The 16,086-nt window shown below is 36.3% G+C and overlaps 1 protein-coding gene across 1 annotated transcript in view; it reads left to right on the plus strand.

Moving 5' to 3' along the window:
* The window catches only part of ZPLD1 (zona pellucida like domain containing 1), a gene marked incomplete at its 3' end in the record, with an annotated part of 38,952 nt that overhangs the window by 8,513 nt on the left and 14,353 nt on the right, over positions 1 to 16,086 (plus strand). The window contains exons 2-4 of the mRNA XM_082839388.1: positions 7,195 to 7,415; positions 10,728 to 10,909; positions 12,315 to 12,387. Coding sequence (XP_082695514.1) covers positions 7,195 to 7,415; positions 10,728 to 10,909; positions 12,315 to 12,387 — 476 coding nt within the window. The remainder of the gene's footprint in view (positions 1 to 7,194; positions 7,416 to 10,727; positions 10,910 to 12,314; positions 12,388 to 16,086) is intronic.

Consider the following 16,086-nt stretch of genomic DNA (forward strand, 5'->3'; position numbering starts at 1 on the left):
TCTTTCAGAAGAGTAACTTCCATTTGTTTTCAGGGATTCTCCTATGTCTGCCATTTCTGTTTTCTTTTTTTAAAAAAATATTTATTTATTTATTTTGTTGCACTGGGTCTTAGTTGTGGCACGTGGGCTGCTTAATTGTGACATGCAAACTCTCAGCTGCAGAATGCATGTGGGATCTATTTCCCTGACTAGGGATTGAACCTGGGCCCCCTGCATTGGGAGTGCAGAGTCTTAACCTCTGCGCCACCAGGGAAATCTGCTGTTTCTTAAAAATAATCAATTTAAGGTAATCCTTATGCCAAAGAGGCATATTTTGGGGTGGCATATTCTGCTCCCCTTCACTTGCAACATTGGCATCACCTGGGAGCTTGTGAGAAATGTAAAGATCACGCCCCATCCCAGATCTACTGAATCAGAATCTGCATTTTACTAAGATTCTGTATAATGCATATTCATATGAAGTGCTGATTGGAGTGTGGTACTCATGATGTCTTGCCAGCTTTATGTTGTTACATACCAGAGTGTTTATGCCAACCCCAACTGGCTGTCACGCACTTGCTTGCTATTAATGACAGTAGGGATTAGCAAATCCCTTGCTGTTAAGGGGAAATGATTTAAAAAATTTATTATTAATAATAAAGCAAGATAATTAATTGCCAGACTAATGCACTTAAAAAAGCTAAATACCTAAACAAATAGCAAAAACCTATTAATTTCATATTATTTAGTGTGTTGAATTAGAAAATATCTGACATAGAGAATTTTGATGTTCCTCTAAAAGTCTGAAAACAGGAATCATCTCAGGCAGTTGGCAGAGTACAGATAGGAAATATGAGTTCTGGATGAACAGTCAAGATGAACCTATATCATTGAGCACCTATTTTCTCTGTGAATCTTGAAAGTTGATATTAAAAAGTTAGGGGCTTCCTAACTTTTTAGGAAGTGGTTGGTGCGGTGGTTGGGAGTCCGCCTGCCGATGCAGGGGATGCGGGTTCGTGCCCTGGTCCGGGAGGATCCCACGTGCCCGCGGAGCGGCTGGGCCTGTGAGCCGTGGCCTCTGGGCCTGCGTGTCCGGAGCCTGTGCTCTGCAATGGGAGAGGCCACGGCAGTGAGAGACCCGCGTACCAAAAAAAAAAAAAAAAAAGTTAGAAATCATACATGCTGTTTGTGAAAGAGTTTAATTAAACATTTTAATAAACACTTGCTGAATGTTTGTTAGGCACGCTGGGAAAACCCAGAGCTTTCAATGAGTTCATAATCTAGTGGGAAAGCAAATATCCACTCCCAGGTATAATGTAGGTGATATTGTAGACTCATAGTTAATGTGATGTGGGGTAGAGCGGAAGAGAATGACTATATATCATTGGAAAAATGAAGTCTTACAAAAGGAAGCCTTAGAAATTGTTTTTCTTTTCTCAGCCCATTTCTATTACCTGAGTGCTCTCAATGGGTATTTCATCTATTATTATTGTTTATAATTGATGTACTGAGTATTGCTGATTATCAAATTTATACTTCTTACTCTTTTCTATCCTCTAAATATTAGACTCTTATTTCCAACTACCTGCTGTATATTTCTGCTTGAATGTCCCATATGTACCTCAGCCTCTCAAAAACTGAGCTCATCATCTTTTTCCTTCCTGTATTCCTTATCTCAGGGAATAATCCACCCAGTCACTAATGCTAGAAGCTTGACCATAAGTTTGACATCCCCTTCTCTTCATGCCATCATCTAATCAATTTTTTACAAAATTTAGCCAGTTGGAACTGTTTCATTTCTTCCCAACAATCCCTTCCAAACAGCTGTTCCCTACCAAGACATGGTTGTATATAACGTGGTATTCAAACCTCTATCATATCATTATCAACTGCATTGCAATTGTCTGGTGTTTTCTCTGTGTCCTTTACCCAACCATGAGTTCCTTGAAGTGAAGGAGTCCTGTTAATGTCTTTATCCTCAGAGTTTAGCACAGAGACTAATGTACTGTATATAAACAAATGCTTTTTTTGGATACTTTGTTAACATGAAGTGGCATGTAGTTTAGATCTTGAAAATAAATAGGACCAAATAGCCTCTAGCTTGTGTAAAACTGATGGCACTGATTTTGTGTGTTCAACTCCTGTGCACCCCACCCTTTTTTTACAATCTACACTGACACCCAGAATTGCTTTTCATACAGATTTTTACATTTTCAGGTCAATAGTGAAGGAACATTTTGAGCCACTGCACTGCAGTGCTGAGTTCAGTTCAATTCTGGAGTGTTTGTGTTGCAGAATATATGTGTGCAAATTATTTGAATACTTGCATTGATCTGTGCCCTTATTAATCAGGTAATAATTAGAACATGTTAAATATTCTGACACTACTGAAAGAAAATGTAGGTCTCAAACTTAATAGTATTGAGATGAGATAAAAATCATTCCATGTATCAAAAACTAGGAATCATTAGCCTCATCTGGATGCAATTGGATGTAAGCCAGTTGAGTATGGAATTGTTGAGAAAAAGAAAATAGATATATTTGTTAAATATGTGAATCATATGCTGAGAATATATTGTCATTAATTATGTCTAAAGAGAAAAGTATATTAGGTGTTCTAGGAATGGAACTTTCTTGGAGATAAATAGGTAGAGTGATGTTTTTATTCACATATATAGAATTGGATCCATTTCCTTTTTACTCCATTTATATGGTAACCATATTCTATGAACCCCATATCAGGCTATGTTTTTGTACATGGTGAGATAGATGGTGACAGGATATTTAGTGTGACAGGATATTTAAATTTGCATAATTTTAGAAAATCTGAGACCAACTCATTGCCTGATTGGTAGGTAAGAGGAGTGCAGAACATCTCTTTATTTTTATCTGAATTCAATTGAATACTGCATTTTTAAATTTTCTATGAATAACTTAGCTTGGTTAAATATCAGGGGAAAAATCACCCTTTTGGCAGCATAACTGCACATAAACTCTGTATGCAGGCCTACCATTTTAGACATACTTAGTATCTTTAGACAGAAAACACTAGAAACCAAACATCTAAAGATGTTTATTCCTTGATTATTTTTTGTCATTAGCTTGTATTCATTGGATTGTTTAATACTGCAGTGTTGTTCAAAGGGATATTACAATTCAGGCCAGGGATTGGACAATAAAAAGCCTAAAAAAAATTAGTTGTTGAGAGCAACTGTTATTCAGTAACAGAAAAAAATTTCTCTACTTTTGGCAGAAATTGCTCTTTGGCAACTTGAAGTAGCATTTTTGTTTCCCTCAAAGCCTCACAAATGGAAAAGTGCTGAATAGATGTCTTTAGTATCTACAACCAGGGAAAAATGTGTTCCTTGGAAGGGACAGTGAAAAGTCTTTAGAAAGCTAGGTTAGGATGGATTTGAACAGATCCTTTCTTACACTGTAAAGTCTTTAGTTTTTTATCATTTCTCCAAGTGGGATCAGCTTGTAGCAAATTCAGTTCCACTGCAGGGGTTACAAGTCTCCAGTTATAAAGCAGAAAACGGAAGAGAGCACTGTGTCTGGACAAAGCAATCACTGCCATTGTTAAGCTAGCATAGGCATCAATTAATTCTCAAACAAAGGTGAGGAAGCTAAAATCTTCAGTTGGTTTACGTTAAGGGAGTGATACCTCTTTTGTAACATATTTAATGATATGTATTAACTTCCATACATTTAGGGTATGCCAAGTAATGCAATGATACTCATTCGCTATTTCCCCAAGCATAAAGAGTTCTTAGTGCACGGTCTAGTAGTTGAGAATTTGATTTCACATTTAAGTAGACATTTTGCTACCTTACGGAGACCATTTTGTATGTGAAGGTTTCCTGTGATCTTGCCTATGTGCTTGCTACTTGGCCTCATTGCCTACCATTTCCTCCTTGCTTTTTAAATTCAAATGAACTGTCCAGCTCCTAACCAGCCTGAGCATATTTATTTCACACTTCTGTCATCATTCATGCTGTCCCCTTTGTGCTGTAAGTTTCCCACTCCTTTTTGTAGCTAACTCCTACCGATACTTCAAAACTCAGTTCAATGCCATCTTCTCCAGGAAGCTGTTCCTAATCAACTGGTCTGGGTAAGGTTCTCTTTCAATGCCACCCCATGGTTCTCTGTCCAATCTTTCTTAAATGTGGGCCACATCTACCTCCTCTTATGGACTGTGATCTACCTAAGAAAAAGGACCACTACTTTGTACATCCTTAGTGCAGTCTATTGCCCCATACTTTATGTGAGTAATTAATTAATTACTCACTGGAGTACATCAATGAATATCATAGCTTCCTGCTTTCTGGGACTTTCAATTTATTGAGAAGACAATTATACAAATACATATATGATTCCAAGTCAATACGACAACATAAGACAGAGTAGCATAATTTAGATTTGGGATCAGGAAAGTCTTTGGGAAAAAGACAATGAAATTTGAGACCTGAGGGATGAGTAGGAGTTCCTCAGACAAAGATTGGGAATAGGAGAAGCATCCTACGGAGGGGAAAAAACTGATTGAAGGTCATGTGTAACCTATATTAGGCTTTTTAAAATACAGTATTTTATTGAGGAATAACATATAAAATAAGATGCAGCAATTTTAAGGGTGTGACTTGAAATTTTAACATATGTATACACTCATGTTATCACCACCCAGATTGATAGAGAACAATTTTATCACCCTCCAAATTTTCCTTGTTTCCCCTATTCTAGACAGTTTTCCTTCAGAGGTAACCACTATTCTGGCCTCTATGATTCAGTGTGATACATTTAAAGAACTGAACAGAGTTCAGTGAAACAGATGTAGGGAGTAAGGGGGATAGTAGAGAGGAGATGAGAATGCAGAGGTAGGCAGGTGGTGGATCACAGAGAGTCTTGAGGACCTGGTTCAAGATTTGGACTTTTGGCCTGAGTGAAATGAATAGCTGTTGAAGATCTTCGCAAAGAGGTAACATGATTGGATTCACGTTTTAACAGCTGTACTAATCAGAGGGCATTAAGAGTTGAAATAAAGGAACCAGTTAGGAGGTGAATGTAATATTCTAGGGAAAATATAATTATGGCATAGACCAAGGAATAGCATAAAGATGGAGAAAAATCACCAGATTTAAGATGTAATTTGAAGTTTGAATGTTTGAAACATTCAAACATTTGTTAAAATGAACTCATTATTTTAATAAGAGCATCATTTAAAAATTATAGTTGCATATGAACAGCTAATGTTGTTGAAAGCTAATAGAGATATTCTCCCAATTTTAAGTGGTATTTATTATTTTCTGTGTTGGCAAAGTATGCTTCATCTGTGGGTTATCATTTTATTTTCCACCTACAAGGGGAATATTGCTTGGGGTTTTCCGTACCAAGCAGCCTAATATTTGCCTTTTGGCCATGAAAAAGATTTTCCATCTTTCTATCTTTTGCTATGAAAAAAATTTTTCTTTTTTGTATTGAGTTTAAAATCATAATCAAATATAGAAATTTCCATTTTGATTGATTCGTATCCTCAAAATATGACTCACTTTACCAACAAAAAGCCAGTATGCAGAATAAACACTCCAAAGAAATATGCTGTTGAACACTTTTACCCATAGATTAGAACTGATATATTTAAGCAAATTAACTTTATGCCAAAAAGTCATGAATGACATTTACATATTACTTAGATCATTTACCAAAAAAATATTTTATTATGCTTGTTTTTCCTTTTTTGAACAATCAAGGTGATTTCTCCAAACAGCCTAATCCATTTTTATTTGTTTGTTTTCACACTTTGAAAACCAGATGTATGCTTCAGATTCTTTATCTCAGTGGTAAAAAATAAGAGTGGTAAAAAGTAGTAAGCTTACTGTATTAATTTCCTAAGTCTGCTGTAACAATGTGGCATAAACAGAGTGACTTCAAACAACAGAAATTTATTTTCTCGCAATTCCGGAGGTTGGAAGTTAAAAATCAAAGTATCAGTAGGACTAAACTCCATCTGAGACTCTGGACAGAATCCTTCTTGGCCTCTTCCCAGCTTCTGGTGGTTTGCTGGCAGTCTTTGCAGTTCCTTGGCTTGTAGTTGTGTCACTCCAATTCTCTGTCTTCACATGGCATTCTTCCTGTGTCTCTGTCTCTTCACATGATACATCTTTTAGAAGAACACCAGTAATATTGGATTAGAGACCCATCCTACTCCAGTATGACCTCATCTAAACTAATTACCACATTCTGAGGTACTGGGGGTTAAGATTCAATGTATCTTTTTTTTTTTTCTGGAGGGAGGGAAACAATTCAATCTGTAACAGTTACCAAAACCAATAAAACTGAAAGCTTCTGACACTGGGGAATTGCCTAGCAACAGCCAAATTCTCCATTTTCTACATATATTTTCCTCATTACATGCAGAAAATAACTAAATAGAGACATGAAAATCTTGTGTGTGGGGTGTGTGTGTGTGTGTGTTTGTGTGTGTGTGCCTGCTCACCTCTATAGACCTGGAATGGATCCCATCACTGATAACTCATGGAATCATGGAAAACTGCAAATTGTGTATTTACATTTTCATGCCTAGTTAATTGCTTTTACTCAGGCATAGTCATTGGCAAATTTTTCTTAGGGTAGACTGCGTGTCTGACTGTAATATCCACAGATAAGTTTTCATTCTCTTCCTCTCTAGCATAATTTAATAAAATAAAATGGAATCTGGATAGATGGCTTTTGTTTATACATCCTGGATAAGATGGGTTACAAAACACCAAAGTGCTCAACAATTTGGCTTAGGATGGATTTTAACTGCTTCTTCCTTACACTTGAGAAAATGCATCATTTGTAGTGAGGCTCACTACTCTAGACAGGTGATCTAAATAATTCAGTTACTCTCTTCTGAATTTCCTCGGTGGCCTAATTTTTTCCACTCAATTCTCCAATCATTTTACACTACCCAATAAACATTTAATGCACATCCACTGTGTACCGGGCACAAGGAAACAGAGATACACTATAATCTCTACACTCAAAGATCTCTCCTGAAATAACTAAATCAAAGACTATTTTTCCTAATACTTTCACGTTGGATTATGGTGTATTCAAGTATAGGAATGAGTTAAACAGACCAAGGGGATGAAAATACCTCAGGGGATGGTAAGGTTATTCTTGGACCCCATGCTGTGCTTTCGTGATTTGTTTGTTTTTTTATATTTTTTATTTCAGCTGAAAGAGACATCAATGTCTACTGTGGGGTCCAGGCCATTACAATGAAGATTAATTTTTGCACAGTACTTTTCTCCGGTTATTCTGAAACAGACCTGGCACTGAACGGAAGGCATGGGGATTCCCACTGCAGGGGGTTCATCAATAACAACACCTTTCCTGCAGTGGTCATTTTCATCATCAATCTCAGCACCTTGGAGGGCTGTGGAAACAATTTAGTGGTAAGATTAGTGTGAAATTGTGTGCTAGGTTTGGGGATCATAACTAAAAAATCTCCCAATTTCATGAAATAATCAGAAGCCCAATCTGTCTTTCGAGAAAAATTTCCAATAAAACTGAACAAATAGCTTTCCTTTGCCTGTTCGAGGCTTCTGCTCCCAATCATACAATTTTATTTTCCAATAGTGGTTCTGTTTATTGTAGCTGGTGGTTGAGGGGGCTGAGATTAACTGTGCTACTCTAACCAACATTATTTTGTGTGAGTGATGCTGAGGAATATGTCTCTACAGTTATTATCTAATTATCTAATGATAATTAGCTATGTTCCTCATGCGTTTCATGGAAGTATCTTTTATATTCCAGTGAGTTTGGCGATGGATCACTTGGCCTATTGCTTCTTAGTGACCTCATTCAGGAAGAAAGATGAAATATAGAATGAGAAACTTAGAATCTTCTAGGTTATCATGTTTACCACTGAATGATCCACACCACTGTTTTGTAAAAGAGGGCTGTTAGCATTTCCAGTGTGAAATTCTTCATCCTGTGGGACTGTCCTTTGAATTTCAAAATGTTATCATACACAGTCTTACCCATGAAATCCCAGGAGCACGCTCTCTCCAGTCATTGTGAAAATCAAAACACCACTTCAAATATTTCCACCTTGAGTGAGAACCACTAGTCTACACTATTCATTTATTTATGCATGCATTGAACACCAAAAATAGAATTGAAAGAGGCATTCACTCTCCTGGGAATTAAAATTAATTGAAGTAAAAATATTGTGATTTGGGGGGTGTTACACTAAAATTCATTTAGCACCATTTTTTCTTTTGCTTGTTTAAATATAGTCTTATTGGTTAATCCTAGCAAAGACAAAAAGAAGATTCAATGAGCGTGACCACTTAGCCCAGTGAAGAAGAAGAGATCAGTTTTTCCTCTTGATAAATTATTGTTTGGGATTAAGGGGAAAAGCTTGATTATTCTAAGGGCAGGGCTTTTAAGACGTGGTGGGAGATAGGAGACAGGAAAAAGAGATTTCTTTGAATCTCCTTTATCTTTTCCCGGAGGGCAGTTAGAATATTGTGCCCATGACCATTTCCAAGTCTACAGCTTGAGTATTGTTGACTCTTTTTATTGAAAACGTTTATTCATCTCTCTGGGTTTTGTGCAGAGAGGTTATGAAGTGGGCCTAAGGGAGAGTGAGGGAGAGGGATTCAGGTTGATTATTACACATCCAAGGTTCCGTGTGGAGGGAGGGGGCCCCTGTGGAGAGCAGCAGCCCTGCCCCTCCTCCCACGGTCGCCCAAGGCCTCTCCTTCAAGGAGCTTTCTACTCTTGACTTCAGTCTTACCCTGCTGCTGGAAAAACAATTTGGGAGAAATGCCAGACAAAGCGTGTGTGTGTGTGTGTGTGTGTGTGTGTGTGTGTGTGTGTGTGTGTGTGTGTACGTGTTCGTGTGTGTACCTTCATTTTTTTTTTTTAGAGCTGAATTACTCTGGTATAAAAATTGAGATATATATCATGTGTATATATATAAATATATGTATGTAATTTTTTTCGCAGACAGAATTTGCATGTTTAGCTAGCCAGTCAGGCAAGCGATGTGTAGAGAGGAAGAATCACTTAGTTTTCTATTTTTGTCTTAGATGTCACCACCTTTGGAGTTTGCTCCAAGGATAGTCCTGTATGGGAAAAATTAAGTAGACTACTAAATCATGTGGATTAGATCAAAATATTTTCATTCATAATGATTTTGGTTCTCTTCATGAGTCAGCTAGATAATTGCTTCAGCTTTGCCCATGTGCTCCTAGGTTCATGTATAAAGGGTATTCTATTGTTGAAAATTAAATGTTACCGGTCTCCATAATATCTGCTAAAAATATTAATTGAGCATCATATTGTATTTGACATGGTGGGAGAAGTTCAATTGTATTATGAAGGTCAAGAACATTATTGATTATTCCTGAAATGCTGGTTCTTAAATTTTAGTGGGATTGGAGAAATGAAAGCTAATCAGTCCCAGGAAAATATACACATGGACAATATTTTTATATAAATTCTAGGAGTTCATGATCCCTCCGCAACCCAGCTAAGAACTATTGTCCTGAAAGGGGATGAGAATCTCCATGTACCACAGAGGAAGACCCTGAGAAGATCGACCCTAAGAAAATTTGTGACCTTAATTCATTTGTTCAGAATTTATCTTGAGGACCCCAAGATGCTGGTGTCACTGAGCTATGCTGAAGGGACAAAGGCAAACAAGACCAGGAGGGTCTCCTGCCCACAAAGAGCTCTGATTATGGATGGGGGTGTGCTGAGTCAGACTGCTCATACACTGTGACTGCATGAATAGAAGCTGTGGGGTGTATCAGGAGAAGTTTCCAGGGAAGATGAGATCCAGGGGAGGAGTGGGATATGTCATGGTGAGGAGGAGAGAGTGGAGGCAGGAGGAGTATGCACAAAGGCCAGAGCAACAAGGGCCTTGGGGCTGGGACATTATTAACCAAGAGTGGGAGCCTGGAGATGTGAAGCTAACATGGAAAACAAGATCAGATTAACAGGGGTCTTTTAGGCCATGCCACGGAATTTGGACTTTACCCATGAGCGTTTTCAAATTACTTGCTGTAGCACAACGAGTGACATATAGTCTCTCTACTTTCTTATTTATGAAATATGAGTATAGTGTCTTTGGTTATATGAAGTTTTATTTAGTTAAAAGACACATATGAGTCAGACAGAGAAAGACAAATATCATATGATATCGCTTATATGTGGAATCTAAAAAAATGCTACAAATGAGCTTCTTTACAAAATAGAGTCACAGATGTAGAAAACAAACTTATGGTTACCAGGGGAGAACGGGGGAGATAAATTGGGAGATTGGGGTTGACATGTACACACTACTATATATGAAATAGATAACTAATAAGAACCTACTGTATAGCACAGGGAACTCTACTCAATACTCTGTAATGACCTACATGGGAATAGAATCTAAAAAAGAGTGGATATATGTATATGTATAACTGATTCACTTTGCTGTACACCTGAAACTAACACAACATTGTAAATCAGCTCTACTCCAATAAAAAACTAATTAAAAAAGAATAAAATCACCCTCTTTATGAGAGGAAGAAGAAAAAGACGTATGATCACTTATAAGTAGCATTATATGTGTATAATTTCAAAACCATGCCATGTTATAGTTGGAACAGACCCTAGAAATGATCTGTCTAATGTTTTATTTTGCATATGAAATGCCTAGATTTACATGTAACTATTTAATAACTGAGCTTGATCTACCATTCTAACAGGTATCCACAATTCCTGGAGTCAGTGCTTATGGAAATGCAACTTCAGTACAAATAGGAAATATTTCAGGATATATTGATACTCCAGACCCACCAACAATCATCAGCTACCTACCTGGACTTCTTTACAAATTTAGTTGTAGTTATCCATTGGAATACCTGGTTAATAATACCCAGCTTGCTTCGTAAGTCGCATTTTATTCTTGCTTTCTCATATTGTCTTTTGGTTTGAGTCATTTTTACCCTTGAGGGACTTATAAAGATAGTAGGATTTGTTGAGAATAGCTAAACTCAATCTCATGGAAACCATATAAGGTCTTATCTATCTACTTACCTACCTATCTACCTCTCTATCCATCTGTAAGTGTTATTGTTATGATGCATATCAACAGCTCAGTTTTAATCCCCCCCCAATTAAAATTGGCTCAAACTAACCAGATGTCTGCCTGGGGTTCTCCTAGCTCCCTTTAGAACTGCCCAAGAACCCAAGAACCCTGGGTGCTTATGCACCAGAAGGGCCTGTCCTGTTTCCAGTGTGTGGAACATTCAGTCACTGCATTTTTGGGTCCTGTTTAGCTTCATTCTCTGCCGTATCTCTCACTGGTGGACTCTGCTGCCCAGAATCTGAGGTCTCCATGCCTCCTGCTGAGGTGTCACCTGCACAGTTGCTGATGCTTCCCAGGAAAGGTGGTGTCACCCTGAACCAAAGAGCTTCAGACATGGACTGCGGTCATTGCCTTTTGTTTATAGTCATGTATTCATTCATTACTCCCAAAGCACATACTCCAAGACAGTTATACATCCACGTTACAATATAACCATATGGATTTGTGAAATATTTTTGACAAGATGGAGTGATTGAATAAGAACATTCCCTCTCCAGTTCTAGGGTTTTCTATCACAAAAGTAGTTATTGTTTAATCTCAGTCACAGGGAATGTGGAGGCCACATTTTGCTTCAGGTAAAAAATATTCATAGATGATTTAATGGCACAATGATGACAAACAACTTGGTCAAAAGCAAGATTTTGATGTGGAAAACAAGAAAAGAAAGGTCTTGAGTCAAAAGGATACAGGTGCAGAGGGAAGGAGGTCATAGTCTTTCACTCTGCTCCCCTCAACTTTCCCACTGAATACATTCCTGAACTTCAATGCACATGGAAATATATTCATTTATTCAATAAATATTATACACGTACTACGTGCCATGCAGTGTTCCAGCAGTAAGCAAAGTAAAACAAAGTCCCTGATCTCATGAAACTTCTATTGAAGTGGAATTGATGAAAATGTATTTGCATCAGATTCAATTTTCTTTGGAATGAGGTTTTTCTGCAAAAGTTTCATGTAAGTAATAAAAAATGTAAAAAATGTTCCTTTATAAATAAAAAGATCATAAAGAACAGTTTGTCTTTACTTAGTCCCTCTTGCTGTTTGATTATTTATCTGTTCAGTAATTTAAACAGTATGCACACTACAGACCTAGTTAAAAGTATGTCAGGATTACTAGTTTTTTGCCTTAAATCTAACATTAAGGTATAACTGAAACTTTTAAAATCTCATCAATGCCTTCCTTTTCCTCAATCTGTTTTAGGTCCTCAGCTGCTATTTCTGTGAGGGAGAACAATGGTACATTTGTCAGCACTTTGAACCTGCTCCTTTATAACGTAAGTTGATGGGCGAAGGATGTTATCTTCTCTTTCACTGTTCTGAGGAGCCATTTATGAGAATGGCTTTTATATAAAAATCTACCAAAAGCCACATTAACCTTGTTATACTTTGGTAACATTTATTCATCTTTACCACCATTTTCATATATCTTAGTGATAAAAGTATACTAAAAACTCCATTATTTTCTAGAAGTTGGTATATGATTTAAACTTTATTTTATAAATGTGATTCTGCATAGTTACTCCAAGTATCTATCTACATTTATACATATATATTTATTTATGTGTGTATGTGTGTGTGTGTAGCCATAGTCAGGGTCAAGATTTTGGAAATAATATATTTGTGATAAAAAGATAGGAAAAGTCCAAATGATACTTGACTTGAAGGCACGATGCTTGGTGATGAATGTGTTAATATTTTCAATGTGGGTTTTGGCTGTTGTCAATTCTGTCACATCTGAAATAATTTGGGTTGACTGCATAGTATTGTATAAACTTTTGTCATTTAAATATCGACAGTGGCAGCAAAAATGTGAAAAATACATGAATTTCTATTTATAACTCTAACATTAATCTCACAATGATATTTTCAAGTTGATTAAAAATTTTTACTCATACATGTTAAATGCCTGATTTAAATATCAATTTTCAATCTATCAACCAACATTTTTGTAAATTATGAATCTGATTTTTACATTATTATTCATGTCATCATGGCACTGAGTTATAATTCATGCAACTGATTTAAAAGTCATTGCATTATACTTTGAATATAATGTGCTATAAATATTGTAGTAGGACATTTTCCAAAGGAATTTAAAAAAATCATGTTTATAAGTTTGTAGTCTGACACCACAGAGTTCTAAACAACAAATTAAAATGTGTTGGAATGGAGATTGCCTTTCTGTCATTTCTGAACTTTCTTCTGCAAGGAGAAGCTGCCAAGATACTTGGTTTTACAATACTCAGCAAATATGGGCCAGTATTCATTCCCAGTATGGCCAGATATTTATTATTGTTGTGAGCAATACTTTTAAATTGGAACCTTTCTGTTAATTTATACGTGTAAGGTCCCTCAGGTAGAATTACGATGAATGGTTTGGATCCAATCTTATTTGTTATAATTGAGTGAAACAAAGATGGGAATTCCTGATCCTAAAAAAGTGAAAAACATACATGACATTTAAGGATACCACTGTTTTCTGTGAAATTAAACTATTCTCTCAGCAGAAAAGCAGAAAATCAAAATTTAGAAGTGTGGATTTGAGGAGAGCTTTGCTATTAAGCTCTTTCCTTTATCATTAGAGATAGTATTATAGTCCTGTTGCTAACTAGACCTAATCCTTCAAAGAGTTTCTAGAATCTTAATGCCAAATAAAAGTCTATAATTTGATGATAACCTTAAGATTTTAATTCTATGGTAAAAAGGTAATAGATATCAGAATATAAATGAAATACATAGTGCCAAAATCCTTTTTTTTTTTTTTTTTTTTTTGCGGTACGTGGACCTCTCACTGTTGTGGCCTCTCCCATTGCGGAGCACAGGCTCCAGACACGCAGGCTTAGTGGCCATGGCTCATGGACCCAGCTGCTCCGCGGCATGTGGGATCCTCCCAGACTAGGGCACGAACCCGTGACCCCTGCATCGGCAGGCGGACTCTCAACCACTGTGCCACCAGGGAAGCCCAGTCCTTCTCATTTTTAACCAATTTGCAATGAAAGTATTACTAATGGTTGAATTAATACATTAAAATTTAAAAGTTATTTACTAACCAGTTATTTAATAAAATTCAACCACTTCCCTACAAACTAGTTTTAAAAATTAACAGACTTAAATTTTTTAGAGCAGTTTTAGATTTACAGAAAAGTTGACCTAAAATGTACAGAGAGGGGTTCCCTGGTGGCGCAGTGGTTGAGAGTCTACCTGCCAATGCAGGGAACACGGGTTCGGGCCCTGGTCTGGGAGGATACCACATGCCGCGGAGCAACTGGGCCCGTGAGCCACAATTACTGAGCCTGCGCGTCTGGAGCTTGTGCTGCGCAACAAGAGAGGCCACGACAATGAGAGGCCCGCGCACCGCGATGAAGAGAGGCCCCTGCTTGCCACAACTAGAGAAAACCCTCGCACAGAAATGAAGACCCAACACAGCCAAAAAAAAAAAAAAAAAATGTACAGAGAGTTCCTATAGACCTCCAGTGCCTGCATACAACTTCCTCTGTTATCTGCACCTTGTATTATGGGTCATAGGGCATATTTGTTACAATTGATGAACCAATACTGACATATTATTAAGTAAGGTTCATAGTTTACATTTAGGTTAATACTTCACATTATATATTCTATGGGTTTTGACAAATGTATATGACATGCATCCATTATTACTGTATCATACAGGAGAGCTTCACTGCCCCAAACTAGTTTCTTAACATGGCACCATTGTAGTATTTTGCCATCTTACAGGACATTAAAAAACTAGTAATTTATACTGAAAAAAATTTTGTATACTTTGATGAATTGATCCCAAACCATATTTATTATTTGTTTGGAACACTAACATTTAGCTACCCAAATGTAACTTTATTGCAGCATTACAAACTAAGTATTATTTTACAACCATTAGGGGCCATATTTTCCTATTTTACCTGCAAATTTGTGATTTCTAACCCTTAGGAATGATGAAAATTATATTACATACCTACTGCTCTTATTCTATAGTTAGTTACTTGGGTAGGAAAAAGTGCAGTTGTTTATTTCTATGTGTTCTGGGATTCAGTGAATGTACTTAGGAAAATTTTACTTATAATAAATAATGACATTATTGACTGTGTGATTTTAATATATGGAGTTTACTTCAAGTTGAACTATGACCTTATTTTTATATGGTATAAATAGATCAGTTTTCTCCTCTGTGGAAACTGAAAGTGAAGATGACCTTGTGAATTTGAATTGTACTTAATTAATAATGTCTTCTGAGCAGGTAAAGAAACAGAGTAAATCTAAAACTGGGTTATGGTAATTATGAATTATTTTTAAAGTTGAGGAAAAAATGTAAAATAAATATAATTGATTTTAGGGACAATATTGTACTAACAGGAGTAAAGGCAACTAAACAAAATAAAATCAAAAGATTACCTTTTAGAAGAATAAATTTGATGTCATGATTAAACCACAGCTGAGTCATATCACTTGCAAATGACTTTGTAGTATAATACTTGTAAAAAAAAGTAAGCATTCTTCTGGGCAATATTGATGCAAATACAAGATGAAAGAGCTGTATAGTTAATGAAATGGATAACTTGGAGAAGTTGGAAAAGGGAGCCAGAAAGATAATGAAATAAAAATACTACCTATCAGAAATGGTTAGAGGAGCTATTATCATTTATCACAGAAATATAGAAAATAAGTACAGCATATAATCCCTCATTTATCAGGCTTTATTTGAGAATGAAATATTCCACATGAATGCAACTTTTTCAAAAGTGAAGCATCCAAATTATTATTGTTTTAATTTTAAAAATTCAATGAAATAGCATTATCTTCAGAGTTACTGAATTTGGGGGAAACAATTTGCCTCCATGCTAAATGATTTAACAGCTTAGATTTTGAGAAGTTTTTTCTTTATTCCACATTTTTTTTCTGTTTTTCTTTACTACCAAATTAAAGCTGTCACTTCTCAATTTCTAATTTGCTGCTTT

This window comes from Leucopleurus acutus, assembly GCF_964270905.1.
Source record: "Leucopleurus acutus genome assembly, chromosome: 5".
Taxonomy (NCBI): Eukaryota; Metazoa; Chordata; class Mammalia; order Artiodactyla; family Delphinidae; genus Leucopleurus; species Leucopleurus acutus.